The 14518-nt window shown below is 46.5% G+C and overlaps 1 protein-coding gene across 1 annotated transcript in view; it reads right to left on the minus strand.

Moving 5' to 3' along the window:
* PRKDC (protein kinase, DNA-activated, catalytic subunit) overlaps window positions 1-14518 on the minus strand; it is a 3362625-nt gene that overhangs the window by 2968023 nt on the left and 380084 nt on the right. Inside the window, exon 13 of the mRNA XM_069621025.1 lies at window positions 1563-1731. Within this exon, the coding sequence (XP_069477126.1) occupies window positions 1563-1731 (169 nt within the window). The remainder of the gene's footprint in view (window positions 1-1562; window positions 1732-14518) is intronic.

A 14518-nucleotide genomic window follows, 5' to 3' on the forward strand; every position in this document is an offset into this window, starting at 1 on the left:
CAGACCAACAGGGGGCAGGGTTAAGTGCAGAGTGGGTGCCACTCTCAAGGAACGTATTCCGAGTGCAGTAATGCAAGGCAGAGTGAGGAGGCCAGTGCAGGACTGGCGTTGGAGCCTGGGACCTGCAAGGCTCTGGGGGTGCACCAGGCGACCAGTCAACTGACTGAGCAGATTGGGGAAAAGAATGAGATGGGGAAGCAGGAGAAAAGAAAAGGTTAGCAAGGGAGAGAGAGAAAGAGGAAGAGAAGAGGAATGTCTTGAGGAGTTTCCAGAACTGAAGGAGGTCCAACTGAAGACAGAGAGAGGCAGGCAGGCTGTTCCAGAGGGAGGCACCTGCAGAGGATAAAGGTCTACAATGCTGTGTCAAAAGAAACCTTGATAAGAAATGCATTGCAAGTACCTACTCAATATCCTGAAATTACATTGTCCACCTCTCACAAATATTTCATGAGCCTGTAAAGTCAATGAAATATTGATTTGAAACATTATAAAAACAGATTAAGCCTCGATTAAGATCAGTATGTGAAAAACGTGATGGCGGTTTCATGTATTGATACTATCAACAAGGATGTTTTATGTATCAAAACCTATGACAACATATTATTTTTTAGAATTAACTTTCCCCTGGTGTATTTATGTGGAATCTCAATGTATAGGTTTGAAGTGTTAGAGCGCAGGAATTCAGTTTCTAGGATATTGTAGTGAAAACAAAATATATTTGTGTGCATGTCAGAGAAAGAGACCAGATTAGCGATAAGCATAGGTCCACTTGCCTGCTCATGGACAAGAATGTGGGCAGGTAATGGGACAAGAAAGTGGATGCTCAATATAGGTGTATGAAGATAAGGGAGAGGTCATCTTTTACACCCTCCCATGCGTCTGTTGCTCACCATTTGTAAACATAATGACCCCAGGAGCAGGCCCCTATATTACAGTAACCCTCCATGTGTTAGTGCCACGGCTAACAAGCATCCTCAACACCTTTATATAAGCATCTATGGTGGTCTCTGTAAACCCTTTGCCACAAAGTGATTGGGTGGTTTGCAGTAGCCTGGCGACTCGCTGCCTTCTCCAGTACGTCAAGCATTGGCCCCGGAAGCCTGTGTTGCCTTGCTGCTCCCTCAGTTCCACTGCGACTCAGGGCACGTCAAGCACAAGTGGCAATCTATCAGTGCAGCAGATGGAGCAGTGGGTGAAGACTCACACTCCTGGCCTTTCTTGCAGTTGGGCACATGTCAGAAAGAGGAGCTCTGCTGCACATGAGAGGGTCCCCAATGAGGTATTAACAATACTATACTTGTGTCAGTGAGATATCACATTATTATTTTGGTCTGTGAGGGTACATATGCCTGCATACTTGTGACTTGCACACTCCCCAGCAATCCAAGGAAACTTCTCTCACTGAGCAGTGAGATAAATATAAATATATTGTATGGACGTGTGGTGATCAATGAATATAAAACTGAAGATGTAGACATTTCCTAGCATGCGTTTAAAATGGACCAATGTTTCAAAAAGTTGCATGTTGTCATTAGAAAGGGTAGATAGAAACCATAACTCACCCACAGTGCTGATGAAACTCCAAAGGACAGGACCTTTCAATGCCATTGCCAGGAAAACCTTGACTATGGCCCTGCAACAGAGCGACTGCATTTTCGGACTGTATTGTGAGAAACTGTCAATTTGCAACACCAACAGGCGTTCAAGAACTGGAGTGTAGACTTCAGGGATCTGAAAAGGAGCAGGAAGAGTGATGTAAGATGCCCAAAAGATCATCAAGCAGGAATGTGTGGAAGGCCATATTAAAAAAATCTTTCTTCCTGGTTCTCTAGTCCATAATTTCTTGAAAGAACACTAATAACCCTTTCCCTACAAAAGCCAGATGGAGGGGAGGTGCGGTAAAAAACGCCACCATACAGGACAGTGACGGCTTCATGGAGGTCACTACTCCTAACTTTCCATGTCTACTTACCTGGTTCAATCCAATGGCTTTATTTTGTTGCCGCATCATAAAAGTTCAAAAAATACAAACATACTCTGATAAATTTAATAAATAAATCGAAAGTGTTAAGTCATAAATATGAGCGGACACCACTAACATCTGGCACTAAGATTTAATAATACAGGATCTAGGTCTGCATGTGCTTATCAAAAAATCTATTACGAACATCAAATAGTGATCTGCAAAATGTTAGTGCTGAGGTTAGATCACTGATACCATATTTGATCAGACGAACTAGTTATTTTCTTACCTGGTAATGTTCTTTCGATGGGATGTTCCTCCGACGTATTCCACATCTATGACAGTAATGTCCACAGATGTGCTGTTTCGGAAATTTTTTCGGCGTCGATGACGTCGATACGCTGTCCCCCGAGGGCCTCTGTCAAGAGCAGATGTCACTGGATGTTATATGTAGGACGCACAACGCCCGTAGCCTCAGATGTAGTTTTTTCCCAGAACGTGTGGCACTAATCCACTGCCAGTATGACTACAGAAAGCCTTGCGGATAAGCATAAGCTGCAATCGCGTAAGAAATTCTGTAGAGGGGCAGGTTGGGGGGGTTCGATGTGGAATACGTCGGAGGAACATCCCAATCGAAAGAACGTTACCAGGTAAGAAAGTAACTTGTTCTTCGAGGGTATTGTGTCTTCCGACATATTCCACATCTATGACAGACTCCCAAAGCAGTACCAACTTCAGGAGGTGGGAAAAAGAATTTAGAATTTTAGAATGCCCAATCAAATTGCAGAATAGAGGACCGCCTTACCAAAGGCCAAACGTTGCCCATGGATAGAGGCCAGGGAATAGTGTTTTACAGAAGTATGGACAGAGGCCCATGTAGCTGCTTCACAAATATTACGAATGGGAACACCCCTCTGCAGAGCAGTAGAGGCAGCCACACCCCTAGTAGAAAGAGCCTGTAAGTCTACCGGAGGGTCCTTACCCGCCAAACGGTAACATTCAGAGATCGTCAAAATGATCCATCTAGACAAGGTCTGCTTGGAAACAGCTTGACCTAAACACCTTCCAGCGTATCCTACAAATAGCAGATTGTCCACTCTGACCCGGGACATCCGTGATAGAAGCTCAAAGCTCTCCTCGGATCCAACCTATGGAGCCTCTCCTCTTCCGTACCAGGATGCGGAGGAGGATAGAACGCTGGAAGAATTACCTTCTGGCTCAAATGAAATTCCCACACAACCTTCGGAAGAAAAGAAGGACGAACCCTAAGGACAACCCTGTCCTTATGGAACACCGTGAAAGGTGGCTTGGCGGAAAGTACCTGCAACTCACTCACTCTACGAGCGGAAGTAACTGCAACCAAAAGTACAGTCTTAAAGGTCAACAATCTCAAAGGACAAGAATGTAAGGGCTCAAACAGAGCTCCCATTAAGAATTTTAGAACCAAGGTCAAATCCCATCCCAGCACCTGAAAAGGTGACGGTGGAAACACATTAGTTAGCCCTTTTAGAAACTGAGAAATCAAAGGAATCTTAAAATAAGAGCACTCCTCAGACGACCGCTTAAATATTGACAGCGCCGCCAGGTAACCCTTAATGGTACCCACTTGCAGGCCCTTGTGAGCTAATGAAAGCAAAAAAGACAGAACCACAGGAATTTAACACTGAAAAGGATCCACTTTCTGAACGCTGCACCAGTCGCAGAACTTTCTCCAACGGCAACGGTAAAGAGATTTTATTGCTGGCCTTCTGGCCGAAAGCAACACCTCCATCACGTCTTCAGGGAGGTCCCAATCCTTATAACTCAAACTTTCAGATACCAAGTAAGAAGGTCGAGAGACTTGACCTTCGGATGGAGAACCCGACCCCCCCCCCCTCCCGTGAGAGCAGATCGTCTCGATAGGGAAGACGGCGTGGAGAGCATATGGACATGTCGAGAAGGTCCGGGTACCACACTCTCCTGGCCCATGCCGGATCAATGAGGATCATTCGGGAACCGAACCTCCGTAATCTCTGCAACACTTGCAGAATGACGGGGACTGGAGGAAACGCGTACAGCAGTGGGAAGGACCACTCCACTATAAACACGTCCCCTAAGGCTCCTCTTAGAGGAAATTCCCACAAGCAGAATCTTTTGTACTTCCGGTTGACACTGGTGGTGAAGAGATCCACTTGTGGGGTCCCCCAAAGGGCGAAGATCTCCAAGAGAAGTTCCTGAGCCAGCTCCCACTCATGAGAGACCGTGCTCTGCCTGCTCAGAGCGTCTGCCGCCACGTTTTTGTCACCAGCCAGATGAACTGCTGCGATCAAAATTTCCTGCTGGATGGCCCAGAACCAGAGCTGCATCGCCTCTCTGGACAGTGGGAGTGACCCTGCCCCCCTTTTTTGTTTAGGTAGTGCATGGCCACTGTATTGTCCGTCACAATCAGGACATTCTTGCCCCGCACAGATGGCAGAAAAGCCTTCAGGGCTAGCCTGACGGCCCTCAGCTCTAAAAGATTGATGTGGAGTCGGGACTCCGACGGAGACGAACGACCGCTGACTGTCAACTCGTTGGCATGAGCTCCCCATCCCGTGAGGGATGTGTCCGTCACCTCTGTCCAGGGTAGCCAAAATGGTGCTCCCTTCATCAGATTGCCTTCATCGGCCCACCAAAGATGATCCTGGGCAACCAAGGGCGGCACCTGAACGGGATCCCACATCCTGCCAGAGGACTGCGACCACTGCATCTTGAGAGCCCACTGCAGAGATCTCATCCGCAGCCTGACCTCCGGCACCAATAGAATGCAGGATGCCATGAGGCCGTGCAACCTCAAGAACTCGAACGCTGGGAGACTCTGGGCATGTTGAAACTTGTTCACCATCTGCAGAATGTGATGAGCCCTCACTTGGGGAGGCGAACACTGCCTCAGGGATGTGTCGAGCACTGCTCCGATGTACTGGAGCCGCTGGGTAGGTGTCAAGTGGGACTTCTTTAAGTTGAGGGAGAAGCCCAGCTTGTGAAGAGAGTGGCAGGTGACGGACAGATGATCCAGGACTTGCTCGGGAGAGCGCGCCCTGATCAACCAATCGTCCAGGTAGGGGTAGACGCGAATCCCCCCTTTCCTGAGATACGCTGCCGCCACCACCACCACCACCATTAGCTTTGTGAAGACACTCGGGGTGGAGGTCGATCCGTACGGCAGGACCCGAAACTGAAAATGCGAGTCGCCAACTGCGAACCTCAGGTACTTCCTGTGCTTGGGATGAATCGGCACATGAAAGTAAGCATCCTTGAGGTCGAGAGACAGCAACCAGTCCTGAAGTTGAAGGGCCTGGAGGACTTGAGAGAGAGTAACCACCTTGAACTTGTCCTTCCTGAGGAGCTTGTTCAAACCACGCAAGTCCATGATGGGCCTCAATCCCCCGTCTTTTTTGGGGATCAAAAAATATGGGAAACACCATCACTTGTTCCTCTCCGCTACAGGCACCAGTTCTATGGCGCCTTTCTCCAGCAGGGATTTGATTTCCTGCGCAAGGTGCGGATTCAGACTCTTCAAAGAGAGCTTCCCCGGTGGATTGTCGTGAGGCCTCTGCCAGAAAGGAAGACAGTAACCGTGGGCTATGAACTCCAGAACCCACACATCTGAAGTGCACGCCATTCTACAAGATGCTGCACCAGCCTTCCCCCAACCAGCGAACCATGGGACATGGCCTCATGACTGAGCGGAAGCGGCTGCAGCAGTGCCTGAGGCGAAGGGGCAACTGCCCGAGCAGCTTTGGCTCCTAGAGTACTTTGTTTTCCACCTCTGGTACTCCTACGTTGGCCCCTTTGACTGGCAGCTCCCCTCGATCTACCAAAGGAAGAGTAGTATCGAAAGGAACCTCCCCTCCATTGTTGTCCCCTAGGAAGAAAAGGCGGAGGTTGACGTAGTGCAGCGCTCAACAACTTCGCTGCAGCTTTGGAGGTCTGCAACCTCTCAAGGCTCTCGTCAGCCTTGCTGCCAAAAAGATGGACACCATCAAAGGGCATGTTGAGAAGCCGGGACTGCACATCAGGAGCAAACCCAGACTTCCGCAACCACGCAAGCCTGCGCATCACGGTGCTCGCCGCCATGGACCGGCTGACACAGTCTGCCACGTCCAGACCCGACTGAACGGTTTTATCCTTGCCATCCTGCACAAGGGCCAGAAAACCATCCATTTCCTCCCCTTCGGGAATATGTTCAGCCGCGAAAGATACACAATTCCACAGAGTGTGAGTGAATCGTGCCAAGGCACAAACTGAGTTGGCTGCCTTTAAAGCCATACCCCCAGATGCAAATACTTTCTTTGCCCAACCGTCAAAGTGCTTGTCGTCCCTATCCGGAGGGATGGTAGGGTACGCAGCCTCCTTTGCTGGGGCCGTAGCCACCTGCACCACCAAACTTTCCGGAGTGACAAGTTGCAGGGGTCGCACTGGCTGGATGGTATTTTTTTTGGTAGCGACTTATTCACTGCCGGGAGACTCTCCGGAGCAGTGCAAGCCGCCGCCACCCTTCTTTGGAAAGCCATATGAAATGGCAGCACCGGGTCAGTGGGTGGACCTTGGTCCAATATAGGTCAGGTCATCCTGCAGAAAATCCACAGGTGGAGCAGACCACCCCAAGTACTCAGTCACCCTCGACATGAGACGCCTGTACGAGGACTCAGCATGTGTACCAGACTCAGGCCTGTGAAACTCAACCTCCGGAGAGGTGTCCAGACCACTGGCGTCATGTAAGGACTGACGCAGGTCTTCCATCTGGCTGTGACCAGACAACAGGTCATCAGGAACCTCAGGAGGTACAACCCCCTCATCATCTGACCCTTCTTCCACCTCTGAGATGTAATCCAAAGGCTGGAACAAATCCCTGGACGAGGGTACAGAAAAAGGCTCAAACACAGGCCTCACTGATTTACTGAGGGCCTTCCTCAGAGGTTCCACGGCCCTCCGGGGCACCTCCAGTAAATCCTCCACAAAAGGCGTCGAGGGCGCCGATGGGATCAGCGTTGACATCGACCCGAGGCGCTGACAAATTCGACAACGGCTTCGAGGCCAGAGCCCCGAGCGTGTCCTTCAACAGCCTCCGCGCCGATGTCGTCGATGACTTCCTCGGAGTCGGAGCTTCGAGAGAATCCCTCAACAGACATGGCGTTGACGGCATTGATGCCTTCTTAGAAGGCCTCACAAGCTCAGCCGGTCTTTAGGGCGTCGAGGACCAGGACCTGGTTAGGCTTTGGCGATCAACCTTGTCCGATCGGGAACTCGACGGTTCCCGATTTCGCGCTGACCGCCCGAGCCTGAACGCATAAGAGCGGTGGCCCTAGCTCATTCCTTGCCGGCTTCTCTCGAAGGCGTGGACGGAACGGTGCCGTGCGATTTGAAAATTGCCATCATCTCCTTGCGGAATGTGTCCCATTTCGCTGGCGATGAATGCTTGTTGGGACAAGCTACCCGCCGTCTGGCGGAGTCCTCCGACGAGGACGGGGAAGGCAACCGGTGGCAGTGCTTCCGAGAGTGCCTAGAAGAGGCAGAGGATTGGCGGGACCCCTTCTGAGAACGAGACCCCCTGAATTTACGCCGACGCTTAGAGTCGCCCCTCGAATCGTCGGTCGAAAGCCCCGCGGATTTCAACTTGCAGGGTTTGGAAACCCTACCTACAGACAACTTCTTCTTCTGCGCCCGCAAGGCCTTCGACGTCAAGGACTGGCATTCATCGCAGTCGTCGGTGGCGTGGCTCTCGCCGAGACACCAGAGGCAGATGTTGCATGGGTCCATAAGGGACATTTTGGAACCGCAGTCCCGACACTTCTTGAAGCCCAACCTCGGGGTATAAGAAGATGAAGACATATTCTCAATATATCCAAGTTAGAAGAACCGATTCAACAGGAGAAGAATCAAAGCGTGCTGAAAAACGCAACTGAGGCTACGGGCGTCATGCATCCTACATATAACGTCCGGCGACGTCGGCTCTCGACGGAGGCCATTGAGGGACAGCGTATCGACGTCATCGACGTAGGACACCAACGCCGAAAATGTTTCCGAAGCAGCACAGCTGTGGACATTACTGTCATAGATGTGGAATATGTCGGAGGACAAAATCCCCTTCAAACAATCTTACGTTGCTGTTACAGATTTCTCAGTAACCAGGACAAAACGATAGAAAATGCTAAACTACTTTAGCACATGCTTTGCAGACGGGTCATCGCACAGAAGAATCCGGGTTCCATTTTTTTGTTACAAAGTCAACTGATAAAATCGCAAAACAGAATTACATAAATAAAGCTCTAGAATGATAATCATCTACTAAATCGAGATGGGGTTTGTAGCCAGTAGTTATTTGGATATTTAAATAAGTAGTAAGAAGTTGGCTCCTGGTGAAGAGTTCATTGACTGATGCAACTCAAATCAAATCTTTCTTTAACCAATGATGCAGAAAAACTTTTCAATCACTCCTTCAGTATTCCAGTAATGTTAGAGATTCATGTTGTCAGAGCCTCTCAGACGTGTTTAAATCAACGAAGTCCCAAACACCCTTCCTGTGTCCATTGTTAGGAGCTTCTCTACTAGGGGTGGGTTTTACCAGAGTTTCATCCAATAGAACACTGTCCACATTTGCAACAAAGGAAGCACAAAGGGTGGGTGATGAACTGGATTATCACCTCTGCTGGGCTTATGTTTGTGGGATAGAAGTATAGTCGTTAGGCCTGCTGCATGTGCCTTGGTAGTGGGCCACACCCAAGGACCCCGGAAGGGGATGTGCTGAGATTAGCCAACGGCAACTTTGCACATGTGGCGATTTTGCTAAACTGTGTCCAGCCCAGATCCTCATCTTTTTCATCCGTTTCACTTTACTTTAGGGAAATGTAACTGACCACTGGCCCCCTCAACCAAAACTCTTTGATGCAAATCAATTGATCTTTCACTGCTATCATACTCGGACAGTCCAGCCATCTTTCAAGAGGGTGTGCATGTTTACACCCAGAGAACACCACATTGTCTAAAATTGGCCCAATTATAAGGCTTACAAGGTTGAACAATTGGAACAGTGGTTATACAATGTAGAATACGAGAAAGGGATTACAACAGTGAAAAATGTCCACATTTTGAGTCTAGAATTGTGACAAAAATATATGAGGAGGTTACAGTGGCCACCAGGAAGACAAGAACCTTGTTGTGAAGTCTTGTTTAGATGTGCACGAAACTACATGGCAATGCACCAACATTCTATACGAAAAAAAATTAAATCTGCCAACCAAATAGAGCATTGCGATCCAGCATGAAAAAAAACGACTCTGCGAATCCCACTGCAAGGGCAAACAACTTAGAGTGGGATTTACAAACATAAATAAAATCGCTCATCTGCATAGCATCAATATTGCATTCCCAGACTTCCCAGACCTTCCAATACTCTGGCCTATACAATGATGCAAACACAAGCACTGAATAACAGAGAGATAAACTAGAGAGATTAACTACTGCTTGAAGTGAAGTGAAGCAAGAGAAACTATGATACTTTGAGCACTATAAGTGTCACCAAGGTGACAAAGTTATGGTTATGTCTGTCCTTACTCTTCAAGACCCCTGGGATAGATTATGAAAGACACTTATTATGGGGGGTGACAGCACAGCACTATTTAGCTGAAATGTTTTTGGAACTATGGCTGAACAAAAAAACAAATCAGCACTAGAGCTGATGTTTAGGAAGAAATGCTTAACAAAAGCATGTAGCATGTACCATAACATAATTTTCCAGATATAATCAGAAGACATGGGTCCATGGCACACCAAAGAAGCTGCCTTTGCCCTTCCAGCATGTGCAGGAATGCCTGATGAGAGGGTGGGGGAAATCATCAGAACTTTGGATGCTTCCAGGTGTATAAACAGGCAGCATTTGCCCATTCCCTGCTCTCTCTCCCCCTCCCCCCTGCACTTATCCTCACAGTACTTGCCAAAGCATGTTTTTTTTCCTCCCCTGTTCCCACACCACATTGCCTTGTGGCGCATATGAAACACTATTTTGTTGCACTGGCGCCTAACAAATGCTCAATAAATAAAATACCTATAAAAACAACAGCTTTAACAGCATAATCAGATATCAAAACGTAAAATTCAAACAGCATTATGACGATAAAAACATTGCAAAAATACAAAAAAGAAATGTTTTCAAGCAGCTTTCAATAAACATTTCCTCACAGAAAATGCATTCTTTAAAAAAATGACAAAGCCTAGGCCTCACAAACTGAATAAGCTCATAATAGGGAACGCAGAGCAGGCTCATTACAGCAAAATTCCTGTCCCTGCAAAACTGGTTTCAGCATTCACCCTCTAATGGGAAAAAAGCTGGACAAAATAATAACTATGCCAGGTCTTCTCTGCGCACATCACAAAAAATATATCATTGGTTTTCATTCCCATTAGACCAGGCCACCACCATAGCTCTCAAATGAATACAATTAAACCGCACCCAGGTAATAACAATAAGCTGCAAAGGATTCTGGGCCTACCATAAATACTTCTGGAGAAGTATTTCTGCAATAATCATGTGTTTCCTATTGGAAGGCATCATGATCTCAGACAACGCCCTTTTTTCCAGAATATTTTGAAGTGCCCTCACTTTCACAGACTTTAAATCCCTAAACAGCATAACATCTGTCATATAAAAACATTGAGCCTCATCCACTTCGCCCACGCAGCGTTTCTCTTCCTGTCCCAGTGGCCGCCTTCGATGGGCCACAGCTGTCCGTGGTCCTCGCGTGCCTGGGGTGCAACGTCTTCTCCTGCACTGCTCGATCCAATAGTTTGGTTGCCATCTTTAAAATTCCCACGCACTTAAGACACCACCACCACCACGGTGGTTATGGGAGTGGAGTCCATGGATGTTATTGGACTTTTATGGTTTTTCTCAGAGATTTCACATAAAGGTGTTGCGAGTGTTTGGGTGAAATGTGGGAGCCTCATCAGAGTAGTGAAGAGAAAAGGTTTCTTGGATTCCTCTACAACGGGAACCGTTAGCGGATAATAGGCCATTAAGGTCTTGGGTGTCAGAGGGTCTTCCTCATGGGAAAAGGGGAGGGGGGTGTACTGGGTCTCATTAACTCATTAATGAAGTTATGACATCTCCCCGGTAGATTTTGCCTCCCATATGATCCTCCCTCATATAGCCAGCACCCCCCCCCCCTCAGGGTCAGGATCAGGTAGCAGTTTCCATCCCCCTCCACATGGGAGGAGTTACCTGCCAAGGAATCCGTGATGACTCCATTAGATTCATCACAAAACCCACGCTAAATCACTAGCATAAAAACACATTTTTAAATGAATACTCAGTCGATAAGGGGTTTCCCACCTCTTAGAGCAACTTGGCTCCCACAACAGGTACCCACTTGCACAAAGTAACCAATTTCTCTTGCAATTCAATTCTAGATGATATCAAACATCAACACATTTCCATGTAAACAAGAATGTTTAAACTTGGTACGAATTGCTGTATATGCAAAACGTTGCAAACCTTAATCACTTCATTTGTCTGGACAGCTTTAGGAGCAACACATGTCAGTGTCTGCACATTCCTAAATTATGCTAAATGTTCCCCAGAGTCGAAATAAACACTTTTTGCATATTTAAGCTTTTAGTAGATTTTTTTGCTGATACCACCTTTAATTTTAGATTTCCGAATTCACAAAGTTGCTTTAGCGCAGGTTGCTAGGTTGCAGTTTAGCAATCCCATCTATTATGAACAGGGTGAATGTCCTCCGCAAGCAACCAAACTGCTCTTTCTAGCAGTGTACTCATATCAGGCCTACCAAACCTCTTCCCACAGGAAGCATCATCACCCGGCCCTCTAACACACATTCAAATTGTGACCCGATGTGTGTGTTGGGTCATGGACTAGGTGTAGCAATTTCAGGACTGGTAGATTTTTTAACACATTTATACATACTTTCTTTTTTGCTGTCCACTTGTATATTTAAGTTGCCCAGAATAGTTACTCTCATACTTAATTACTAACGTTCTTGCTTATATGGAAATACTTTAACACGTAGTTACCAATGTAGCTGATATATACCAGCTGCATTTATCCCAAAGGTTTTATCTGCTGAGGGGTCGTTTAATCCTAATGTAGTAACAAGTAGTGCTCATATAAGTGAATAATAGCCATTTACATTTAGCAATTTCAGGAAAGAAGTCTTGCATTCAGAGATTTTCTGAATTTAATTCCCAAGCCCCACCCTGGACGATTGACTAGATTTTTAGTAATCAGCTTAAAAATGTCAGGGACCATTCAATTCACGAATGGGCAACGGTTATCTGAACCCCCAGATTCTACCATAATCCAGTTCCTCATCTACTACAGAGCTCTGGCCTAGGGTTGACTGCCGAAAGAATATCCATTAATGCAGTATTGGCCTTTGCCATATTTGTGAGTCACCAATATTTCAGGTCACAGATTTTGGTAGTACTTCCCTAGATGGGGTCCTACATATATCTGAATCCTGGAATCTTTCATGAATGGTGTTAACTACAGATCATAATTGTGTAGCTTTGTGAGAACAATCGAATAGGTAACGTTCTAAAATTAAGCTCAAAGTAAACTTCCGAGATTTAGCATAGCTTTATGGCAACCTGCACTTCGCTAGCGCAGACTGGAGCAGACAGGCTTGTCACTGCTCCCCAAATCCTTCCACCATCATGAACATAGAGGCTGGACTATGTAGTATGTGGGTAGGTGTTAATTATTAACCTTGATCTTTAACATCTGAGGTTTTGTCCCCACACAAGCCTTAAAATTCTTAGTGAGCAAGGTTAAAACTTAATGCCCTTCAAGAGGACTCGAATTTCCACAAAAATCCCCTTCTAACTATTAGATAAAATATGTATTGTGCACAGCCTTACTTCTCAGGCATCCCAGACGTCGTGCAATTTGTCTATATCGGGGTCAAAATTTCCCCCCAGATGACATTACATCCAGTGCTTTTCCTTCTTCGGGATGGAACGGGTGACTGGTAAACCCGCAGGAATAGACTGCAAGAACTGAGTCAAAGGAAATGAACCCTCAAATATTTGCTTTATTTTACTTACTTGTTTAAAGGATTTGGGTGTAATCTAGTTGAAGGTATCGATTCAGGGGGCTGGTTTTAGGGGGTGGAGGATGCCATAATGTTACATTTGCCCTGGGGAATAGCATCCTAACCCCCCCCCCCCGCCCCTTTCGGTCCTTGCAGACCCGTCAAGGCTCCGTCCCTCCTTATCCGTCCCTCACTACCCTTTGGCCATTTTTCTTTTATTTTTTCATTTTCCTTTTCATTTCTTTTCCCCTTTCTATTTAAGTGCATTTATCTTTTTCCATTTAGTTTTCCTTTGTTTTCTTGTTCTCCTTTCTTAGGGTCCTTCCACTTTAGGAAACATGTTATTGGATGGTTACTGAATAAAGAGTAGCATTTACCTCCTCTTTAATTATCTGTAAACTTGCTGATTGCTTAAACAGGCTTGTAAATTATGTAAAATGTTGTACATTGTAAATGTATACTTCATTCTTTGTAACCGCTACCTTAAGCGGCCTTCTACCTACAGGTCTGGAGCGCTATACAAATAAATAAAACAAACATTTAAGAATGTTTCATTGAGGGTAATTATGACACTGTTCTGAATGAATGATGGATTCCAAAGGAAACCAGCATTAGCTCGGGCATGGACAAATTAATTGTCTTTTTGTTGCCTATGTAAGGAACTCATGGTGGCAACAGTAAAGATAGCCATAACTCCCCATAACCACACCCACCACATAGCTACCACCTGCACCTGCTCTTTCTTCCATGCATGTGCCAGTGTAATCCTGGCCGTGCTCAGCATATGGGGGATGTGTGGCACTGCTTCCTGTTGCAGCATAGGTACCCTCCACCGTAGCACCACTACGGGATTGAAGGGAAATTGTACCTTTGTTATATCTTTAATGTGGCTTAGGATTTCTTTCCAGTATACCTCCGCTTAAAGGACATGCCGACCACATGTGTATTAGGTCCCCAATCTGTCCACATCCCAGCCAGCATGTTGATGGGTAGTCTGGGTTAATAGAATGCAAGCGTTGTGACGTCATGTAGCACCTAAAACAGTTTATAAGCTGCTTCCTTGATTAACATGCATTTGGAACCTTTCATTGCCCGGTGCCAAATCTGGTCCCACATATCTTCCATAATTTGTTCACCCAAGTCTTATTCCCATTTTGACATATATGGAAGGACCTTTCCCGGGCTTGACACGTCCAGCAGATGATACAACATTGAAACCACTTTCTTAGTTGACCCTTCTTTTATTGCAAGTTCCAGCCCTAAAGGGGTTGTGTTGGCTCTCTCTTTTTATTTGAGATTCAATGTCTTATTTGGGTGTAATGAAACAGTTTGCGTTCTGGTATCTGAAATTTATTTTTACATTCCTCGAACGTCATTGGATTCCCGCTTGAATAAAAGTCTCCCAGTGTCGGGGATTATCCAGCGACCCCCTCCCCCACTGTGACCAAAAACTGGGCTGCATTCCAGCTGTAAAGTCAGGGTTATGAGC

This window comes from Ambystoma mexicanum, chromosome 5q (genome assembly GCF_040938575.1).
Source record: "Ambystoma mexicanum isolate Mex_15411 chromosome 5q, UKY_AmexF1_1, whole genome shotgun sequence".
In the NCBI taxonomy this organism is placed as follows: domain Eukaryota; kingdom Metazoa; phylum Chordata; class Amphibia; order Caudata; family Ambystomatidae; genus Ambystoma; species Ambystoma mexicanum.